Source organism: Panulirus ornatus, chromosome 2 (assembly GCF_036320965.1).
Source record: "Panulirus ornatus isolate Po-2019 chromosome 2, ASM3632096v1, whole genome shotgun sequence".
Lineage (NCBI taxonomy): Eukaryota > Metazoa > Arthropoda > Malacostraca > Decapoda > Palinuridae > Panulirus > Panulirus ornatus.
In genome coordinates this window covers 18,295,502-18,305,697 of record NC_092225.1, presented here as the reverse complement: position 1 = coordinate 18,305,697, position 10,196 = coordinate 18,295,502, and the positions used below count along the sequence as shown (strand labels likewise).

Genomic DNA, 10,196 nt, shown 5'->3' with positions numbered 1-10,196 from the left:
TTTTTTCTGAAACTACCTTAACCATTCGTTCGTCTGTGGTTCGCACAAGTTATAGTAGAAGCATCTCAAAGAGTACCCCCTTCATAGCAGTAGCATATTAAAGAGCACCTATCTGTAGCGGCAGCGTAGAGAGCAATAGCCTCCTATAGTAGCAGGATATGAAAGCGTTGCCTTTATAGCGGCAGGATAGCGATTGATAGCCTCGTATAGCAGCAGCATATCAAAGTGTAGCTTGCTATAACAGCAACAGAAAGAAGGATAGCCCACTATAGCGATTGATAGCCTCGTATAGCAGCAGCATATCAAAGTGTAACTTTCTATAACAGCAACAGAAAGAAGGATAGCCCACCATAGCGAATGATAGCCTCGTATAGCAGCAGCATATCAAAGCGTAGCCTTCTATAACAGCAGCATAAAGAGGGATAGCCCACTATAGCGGCAGCATATCAAAGACCACCCTTCTATGGCAGCAGCATAGCGAGTGATAGCCCTCTGCACCAGCAAGACGTTTGAGGAGTATCCTTTTAGTCCTTTGCATCTGTCTGGACGTAACCTAGCCATACCAAGTGACTACCATCTCATCAGTTATCATAAGTAAAGAACCCTGTTCGAGGAAGTATATTTTTAAGGTTTTGAATTCTAGTCAAAAAAGATGCTCGTTTTTTGTTTTTTTTTTCGATATGCGTAACCTCTCCTGAGAATCCTATCTCATCATCAGAATGGGATTCAGTACCCAGTCATGCTTTCCTGTAGAATTGGCCTTATGAGTATTCCTTTACATGTTGGTTCGTCTTGGCTAACTCCCTGCCTTCTGATGTGCCGTTAGGAGTGGTGGGTAAGGAGGTGAGTTCTGAGTCACTATCCTCTCTTTGTCTGATAGATGAGGAACTTATCATTACTGTCCTCCGGTAGATACTCCATCGTGGACTTTGTTCTGTCTTTCCTACTTTCATGTTTACCTGGTAAGAAGGATTGAACTGGGGTTCTTAAAAAAAAAAAAAAAGATTATCCAATACCATGAACTAAAATATATAAATATAGGTGTGAAATCAAACACATGAAACATCAGTTTGACATAAATTTAATCTATTCCTGAAGATGAGTGGAACACTTCACCTCTGAGATAAAATGACGTTATTCTCTTTATATCTAATGAGAATTTTGACTGGTTAGTATAAAATATACACATGTATCACAGAAAGCAAGGATAACCCTTCCTTGCACGCGATTGACCGAGGACAGGGACATAGAACAAGACAGTACAGCCGGAACTTTGGTCCTTTTGTGGTATGGTGATAAAGTCGGGTTTTTTTTTTGTTCTTATTTCCTTAATAACTTCTTATTATCACATGGAATATTAGCAACGAAGAAGAACCTCTGAAGTACACACCCATATCACGAACGACGCGACGCCAGGCGATGAATTTAAGATAATGGACGATGATATTTTAATTTTTTTTTTCGTTTTTCCTTTTTTTTGTTTAGTTTACAACGTGACATGTATCATGATGTCAGACGTGTTTGATGTCCCATGTTCTGGATCAGTCAGGACTGTTAGCTTGCCTACCTTATGGCACCATGTTGATTCATTTGACAAACTAGCCATGTCCTCAGGTATGTTTATATACGCCAGTAACTACGCTCAGTTGCATCCCACCGTCAACACTACCCGAAGCTTCGAAGCTTCGAATCTTGCTCTCTGTCTGTCTACCCGATGTGAATTCGGTTCTCAGGTCTTATCGCTGGTTCAGGACCAGTAGCTATGTAGGTGTAGCAGGCAGAGGAGAGAGGGTAGTGATCACAGCTAGATGCATGTATCCAAGGGTGTGCTCGAAATTAGAATGGACCGTCTTGTTCAGTTGGTTCATTTTTGATCAGGCTAAAGAGCGAGAATGGTTTGGCTTTAAAAAAAACTATTAAGATTTGGTCTTTGGAAAAAAAACTACTTGTTAAATGCCAACCTCGACCTCTTCTGTTCGAGTGGGCTGGAGGTTGACCTTACAATCCTGAACAAGACTGTGCCCTTCACTCACACCCGGGCGTGTACTAGCGACCTCCACAAGGATGCTCGCTTGGCGTTGGTTCGTACTTAAATAGGAAATAGTTATATCTCTCCCTTGAGACCATAGAGCGAGTCTCCCCCTCCACTTCTGACAAAGTTTGCTTACGGTTTACTTGTACAACAGATGAGGAGAGTAATGGTAGTTTTGTCCCATAACTGTGACTAGGAATCATGAGGATTATTATTATTTTTATTCTTTTTTACTAACTGAATGTCTTGGCACCGAGCAAGAGAGAGAATCGACACGAAATATAAATATAATATGTACGGTGAGAGAACCTGTTATGTGTGCATTGATCATACAGACGTAGATTTTCCACTAAAGATAAGATTAATAAACCCGGTATTCCAGTTGATAGAAAATACGGTGGTTGAAAGAAAAATAAAGTAGGCAAGATTCAGGAGCTGTTAAGTACTAGAAAATCAAGTATTATATATATAAAACGTTTCAGCTTTGAAATGAACTTATTTTTGTGCTGGAACTTCAATTGATCCATTGATTGGTAGTCTAATCTTTGAGTAGGTATAATTCGGTGATTGGTATTTAACGTTTTCTTTTTTTTTTTAATATTTTAGGCCCAGTGATTATATATATACACACCTGTTAGGAGTTAACAGGGCTGTGGAATTTTCGGGACTCGTTTTAATCTCTGTGATCCTGGGAGATAGTCTGTTGTGAGACAGTGGCCGTGCAGAAGACCAGCTGGGAGATAGGGTCGTGTATCCCAGTGTGCATAAGACTTGACGACCACGACAGTCGTATGTGGAGAGTCGCAACGGCATTAGGGCTGTGGGGACGACAAACCTGGTGAGGAGGTGGTGGTTCTCCTATCCCATATCCCAGAGTCTCCTGCAGACACTGACCCACACACACACACATCTTTCTTATTTACATTAGTTCATGGGGCGACTTTGACCTGCCTCGTCCTCTTTTTTTGTACTGCGCCTTGACCTGACCTCCTCGGAGGGGGTCATGGGTCATAGGGGGTCACTGGCGGCAGGTGAGAGAGGGGAGGAGACTTAAGGGCTGGGTCAAACCAACAGGCGGAACGAGGGAAATATTCTTGTTTTTTTTTTTTAAAAAAGGAAGAAAATATTTCAAAGATGTCATCTTAAAGACGAAAATGGACATGACCGAGAGTGGAGCCCATTCCTTATCGAGGGGGAAAGGTAATCTTGGAGATGTCCATCTTCCTACATGTATCATTCTCGACGGTACAAAAAGACCAGTAGATTGACGAGCCTAAAGGGACCCAGGAGTCGTTAGCTAGAATGGCTGAAACCCCCCGCCCACGCAGGTCAGCCTCCTAATAAGTATGGCACAATAAAACTCTGAAGGGACGCATGACGGAGACCCCGAGCTGAGCTGAGCTGAGAGGGAACGACGCCCTGAGGAAAAAAAAGGAATAGGTGCCGCTGCACACACACACACACACACACACACACACACACACACACACACACACAGAGCCGATGATTTTACCTCCCCGGCTTGAGAGCGATAAGTCTAGGAACGCATACGTGGATGCTCGGAATGAGGGATGAAAAGCCATATTGGACAGAAAGTTGATTTTGTGACGAACACGAAGTATGTAGAGTAAAAAGGAATAACACATTCTACATCAGAAAGTCGCTTGGCGTTTACGGTTTTATACATAATTACCTCATCACTCAAATCCTTTAGATCAGAGTGTCATACAAGAAGTTACCTTAAGAAGGAAAAGGAATTCCTCACCGAACCCACGTATGCAAATTTTGGGTCATGTTTAGTGCGTGGGAGCGGCGTCCTCTTTCAGCTCAGCCTTTGTGATCCCGCGTCTCCAACGCGCCTCTTTAACTCTACCCTAAAATCATTTCTTTACAAATATTCCTAAAAGTATGCTGTTATCCTGATTCACTTGGCAGGACACTATCGGTGCTGACGAGATGCGTACAGAAGACATCTGCAGCCTCACTCAGTAAATGCTGTCTTGTCTGCCTTGAAATGTGTGGGGGTTTGGCTGAGTGCATTAGAGTACATATTATACTGGGAGGTTACCTGTTATATGGCTTTGCATGGTGGGTGTGTTTCGTCGTCTGTGTTATCCGTCATCATGTGGGTGAAATGAGTCGAAATAAGTCGTGCGGTGGGTCACGTCGGTCAATAGGAAGATAGGAAATAAGTTTACCATATGTTGAGTCCTTGTATAGTTTGGTCATTACCATGAAGTCTTGTCTTTAGTGAGTTGCGTCACACATGCGAGGATAGGTCTTTCAAAAAAAATCTTAAATAACTTTGAATCATTGAGTGAGGTAAGGTAGGTACTTGAGGAATAACCTGAATGAGGTCACTCAGTCTGTGGAGTAGTTAAGAGTCGTTTTGTAGGTGTGTAAAGTCATTTAGAACCTTGTGAGAGAGTGAGGTGCTGAATGGTGGAGAGAGTGCGGGAGTGAGAGTGGTGGTGGTGGTGGTGTGTGTGTGTGTGTGTGTGTGTGTGTGTTATCTAGTGAGTGCTGCTGCAGATGTTGATCTCAAGTAACGACAGTGTAAACGAAGCATGGCACAGAAGAATCCACGTTGAACCCGGTGGCCAGGAACATGATTCTCATTAAACATCAGTTTACAATCACCAGCATAAACAATACAGTTCATCAGCAGTTAACTGTACAGTCGTCTGCTCTACAATCATTAGTAACAACATCAGTCTTTTGATGACCCAACACCTGGCGTCATCATCACAATCAACAGAATGACATGAATAATTATCTCGATATGACTACCACTGTAATTAGTAAAACTGTCACTTAAAAACATCTTATATATTCTGAATGTAAACATTATAATTATCAAAAGCTTATATTCTCTTCCACTTAATTCTTCACTTAGGATTATATTTTTTTTGTTTTTCCTTTTGTTTTTTTTGACCCATAAAGGCTGATCTATGATTATTATTAACTTCTTTTTCATCTCTTTCGTTTTCCATTTTCTTTTTTTTTATATATGTAAAACAATATTTCCACTGTTGAACATCGAATATCTGTACCAGACATGAATGCTGATATTGCCTCACTCATGGCCATTACTGTAGAGGCAAGCTATCATGACGTCGTGGGACACGCTTTACAGAGAGAGTCGCGTATGTCCTTAAACCTTTAAATCTTTTCCTTCATTTCTGTCACTACTTCCCTAAGTTCAGCCTTTCCTTTTCTTCCTTCCTTCTGTACTTCTGCCTCTTGACTGTACGCTTTTTCCTCCCTCTTAAGTTGGGAATATCTTCATTCTCTCTGTCTGTCTGTCTCTTCCTTTCTTTCTCTTCGTCTACGGCTCTCTTTTCTTATGTTTTTTTTTTCTCTTTTCTTTATGGATCTATCTAAAGCTCTGAGGAGGATGGTGATCACAGAGGCACGGCGCGCCTGGTGAAAAGGTACTCTGAGAACTGCTGGCCCTCCACCCCGCCACCGTTGCTGGTGACGAGCGTGAAGGAGGCGTTGAGGAGGCGCTGGATAGCCTGAATGGAGGTGATTTTGCAGTAGCCGTTCAGGGGGAACCTGGAGAGGGAGAGAGAGATTAGCTGTGATGACCTGGTCACATCGAGGAACACCTCACTCTGTTATTGTAGAAGCTGTTGGTGTGGTTAGCTTGATACATGTCTTTATCTTGATTTAGTATGGGAAAAGATGGTGTCTGTTTAGCATCTGCATTATATATATATATGTTTCACCCCTCTGATTTAACACACACACACACACACACACACACACACACACACACACACACACACACACACACACACACACACTTTCTCAACCACCACCCTCATACACACAACTTTAACTGTAAGCTTAGAAACCGTATAGATTTTTCCTCCCTGTCAGTCCAGTCATGACTCAATAAGAAAAGTGCCAGGATCACTTTAAGTTATCCATGTACTGTTCTTGAGCATTATAGAATAGTAATGTTCCTTGGTTGTTTATTCGGGGCAAGTTTATGTACCTGGAATTAATTCTAAAAGAAATGCATTTCTGGATCGCGAAGAGTTATATTATCCAGTAATGGGATATGAGATCAAGAATATTTATGGACAATATAAGGAGTATTTGTGAACTCATGGTGGCTACGTATTATATGTTGTTAAGCATCTAGCATATTGATATCAAATTCACCAACTTTGTCCAACATGTTTTACTTTAGGGATATGACAGTATTTAAAGACGATTTTATCAAGATCATCAAGTTTCGCTTTTTGCTGAGAGAACTGATTCGTTGTCATACAGTTCTCACTGCCACCTGCTCATTTTGGATGGAAATCTTTTAAGGTCAGAAGGGCGTTGACTTTCACTGTGCCATCTACTGCAGGCGGTGACCCAGACCTCGGAAGATGGTAATCACTCGTACTTCCTTTCACCACTGTACAGACTGGACGATATGAGAAATCGTTCTCTGAGGTTGTACGCCTTTGGTCAACCAACCCTGGGATTCGATCCTGTCGACTGACCAGCTGAAGATAAGTAGAACCGAGTGGTGAACGGGAGAGGTTAGGGGTTCCACACAGTTCATGAACGAGCACGAGATAGTTAGAACCTGGTGATGAACGGAGGAGGTTAAGGGGTTGCACACAGTCAATGAACGAGCCTGAGGCTAGTTAGTTAGTGTTTGGGGATGAACGTAGGAGGATAAGGGGTTGCATACAGTCAATGAACGAGCCTGAGGTTAGTTAGTGCTTGGGGATGAACGTAGGAGGTGAAGGGGTTTGCACACCGTCAACCACCCTGAGACTGTACCTGATGATGAACCGATGGTCGTGGCTCCAGGAACGAGAGTTCATCATGGGCTGGGAGACTTCGGGGAAGAGCTCCTCTATGACGCATCGTTCGCCGGAGAGCACCACCCGTTCCCCGAGGTCTGGACAGATGTTGAGGGCGATCACCTGGTACAAGGAAGAAGAGAGTTAGCTGGAAAATAATGATTCTTCCATCTAAGGGTTGTATGATAGGTGATGAAGATTCTCATTTGCGTGATATTCTATGAAGAATTGGCAAGAATTTCCCATAGGGATTGGGGGAGGAGTGGGTAGAGCGTTCCACGTCATTCTGCTGTGATGTTAAGATTTTAAGGAAGGGCGATCTTAGCCATAAAGATCCGTGTGACTGCAGGGACTTCGATGGTGGTGGTGGGTGTGGTGAGTAGGTAGTGTTTGTGATGATCGTCTCCTGCAGGAGGTTTAGGGGAATTAGGAGGTGTGTATGATTACTAATTGTGTGTCACGAGGAGAGAATTTTACACTCGCATTGCTCACTCTCTTAACCATGTCTTTTCTCTTACTCATTCTCTGTGGTACTGTTGAAGATTTATATGTTTTATGATGTTCTTAAGTGACAAATATTCCAATATATGTTTTTACAAGTTGTTCAAGAAATCGTCTTGCATTAGCGAATGTTTTCTTGTTGTGTTTCATCTGTGTGATCATTGTGGGAGGCCAGTCTCCGTGATGAAGGCTGAGTATTTTGTTATTTCTCGTATATTCATATCAAAGGAAGACTTTGTTTATTTGCTGATGATTTTTTCGTGTCATTATGCTAATACTGTCGTGTGATATGAGCTAAATTATTACCTAGGAGGAAAAGGAAAATTATCAGTTTTGTTTAATGACTTTTCTTTTAATTTGAGTGCAGTTTCTCAGCCTACTTTCTCAAAAATAGGTACGACGTTCGCAGATATCCTTTCAGTATCTGAATGGTCCATTTTTGATGGCAACCCATTGTTTTGAACAAGACTTACAACTCTGACTGTGACGTGTATTTATTCATTTATCATTTCATCTACATTCTGATGTTCTGATGTTCCGGTTCTTGGCTGAATTCTTTATATAGCCACGACCGTTATCAACTGCCCTGTGCAGTATGTTGGGAGGCAGAATGAATTCAGTATATTTGATCTAGAATATGATATACTCGTCATTGGACTTCCTTGGCACTGTAAAATCGTGTGTACTGAATTTTACAGCTTATATATTAATCTTGGATGGAGCTGGTTTCTTACATGACTGGCTGTGTGTGTGAGGGAAAGAGAGGCAGTGTAACTTCAGAATACGGCTCGCGATATTAGATTTTACGAAAAAAGAAAATACTAGATTATAAGATTTCTAATCCTGTTCGTTGATAAGCATCCAAAAGAAATACTAGATTATAAGATTTCTAATCGTGTTCGTTGATAAGCATCCAAGATCATGTTTGCCTCCGAGTAGAGAACGGAACACGATGATCATTCAGTATTCATTACGTAGAGAAATGGGGCAAAGACAGATGCTTTTCATATCCTGAGCATGAGAGAGTTTAATGCTTGAGATTAAATTCAGAATTTTGTGTCCATATTTTAGAGTTGACGTGAGTATAATGACTAAATAATTGGCTGGTTACTTCCACGCTTAGGATAAGCACGCAAACGAAGTCTACCTTCATTATAGAGGAAGTCTTACAGAGCAAATTCTATGGTAAATACTTATACATTTCGTGGTGGTTCGTTGAACACCGTGATATCGGTAATTTACAGGTGTTTGTGTGTGTGTGTGTGTGTGTGTGTGTTGTATGTCCATGCGTGTGAAGGTGTGTCTTAAGTCTTTTTCCAGTGTATATGTCTGTCTGTACAGACGTCTGGCTCTGTCTGTAGCTGACGGTGCTGCTATTCTATGGCTCAGCAGACCGTGGCTTCGTCCGTCTGTTCAGCACATACCTCACACACTAGGGCAAGTTATCCTCCCGATCGAACCAACCCCTGTAAAATATCCGTTGCTTGGGCTTAAGCATTTCCAGCCGTGTGGGTCAGATTGCTTCGTGATACAGGAGGGGGGGGGTGGAGACGGCGTCCTGCATAGCTCACAGTCGTCTCACCGTTGGAAGAGAGAGAGAGAGTTTTTCTCTCTCAGGTTCTCTTTTCTTTCTGCCTTCTCTTTTCTAGTCTTCTAAAGTTAAGGTTATGTTATAGTCTAGGATAGATCGACTTTGAGACGCGGTATGTGTGTAATTTGATTTGATACTCACAAGTGATGTATAGGGGATAGTGAAGAAAGAATACTGCCTATGTATTCCCTGCGTGTTGTAGAAGGCGACTACGAGACGGGAAGGGGGGAGTGGGTGGCTGGAAAATCCTTCCTTCTTCTATTACTCTTCATAAGAAAGAACACAGCGAGGAACCATATTAGGAATTTTCCCTCCAAGGCTGTTATCTGTTCTTGACGCTACCTTGCTCACGCGGGAAATGGCAACGTGCATGAAAAAAGATTATTTTTTTCTTATACATATCTGCAATTTCCCGCGTTAGCGAGGTAGCGTTGAGAACGGAGGACAGAACTCTAGAGGGAATATCCTCACTTGGCCCCCGTCTCTGTCCCATCTTTTGGAAAACTGAAAACGTGAAGGGAGGATTTCCAGCCCCCGCTCCCTCCCCTTTTAGTCGCCTTTTACAACACGCAGGGGATATATAACTATAAATATATATATCATAGGGAACAGAGGAAAAATTTCATTAAACTGGGGTTATAAAGTATTCTTGAAATATAGATAGGGAAAATTACGTTCTTGATCATTAATGTAATAATTATATTATGATTATAATTATTGTTATTAATCACAAAGGTGTTTGAAAATCATGTGTTTTATTGTTGTTAACGCAGACCATCGTGGTTTTTGATGATGTAATTAACATTAATTGTTCTTGTGATCTGGAATTAAATGATTATAATTCATTTCTCATTACAGTTGCTATTTCCACATTACACGTGTAATTTCGTTGCAAAGCCAGAGATAAAGGACAGACGGGAGGTTGTCAGGTGGGTGTGGTAAAGATGGGAGACTGTTAGCATTTCTCTGTGTTTTTTCTCTCACACTTGAGAACCCTGGTATCCTTGGCCATAGCAGAGGCTCCGAGGAGGCTCCAGCCCCTCAGTAAACAACAGAAGGATTGGGGAGTGCGGTGTGTTCTTCAGGGAAAATGTGACTTTATATATATATATATATATATATATATATATATATATATATATATATATATATATATATATATATATATATATGCTCTAGCCTGATCCAGGTAGCCATTTTATGGACTAACCCCCTTGGGAGTGGAGAAACAGCTGGGTTGACTGTGGACCGGCTACCA

At 41.7% G+C, this 10,196-nt stretch overlaps 1 protein-coding gene across 5 annotated transcripts in view; it reads right to left on the bottom strand.

Moving 5' to 3' along the window:
• Positions 1-1,065: 1,065 nt before the first annotated feature.
• The window catches only part of twz (BTB/POZ domain-containing protein twz), a 197,728-nt gene continuing 188,597 nt past the window's right edge, over positions 1,066-10,196 (bottom strand). For all 5 annotated transcript variants that reach the window (XM_071670603.1, XM_071670621.1, XM_071670612.1 and 2 more), the window contains 2 exons: positions 6,824-6,969; positions 1,066-5,590 (listed from right to left, as the gene is read on the bottom strand). In XM_071670603.1, the coding sequence (XP_071526704.1) occupies positions 5,437-5,590; positions 6,824-6,969 (300 nt within the window). In that variant the 3' untranslated portion in view covers positions 1,066-5,436. The remainder of the gene's footprint in view (positions 5,591-6,823; positions 6,970-10,196) is intronic.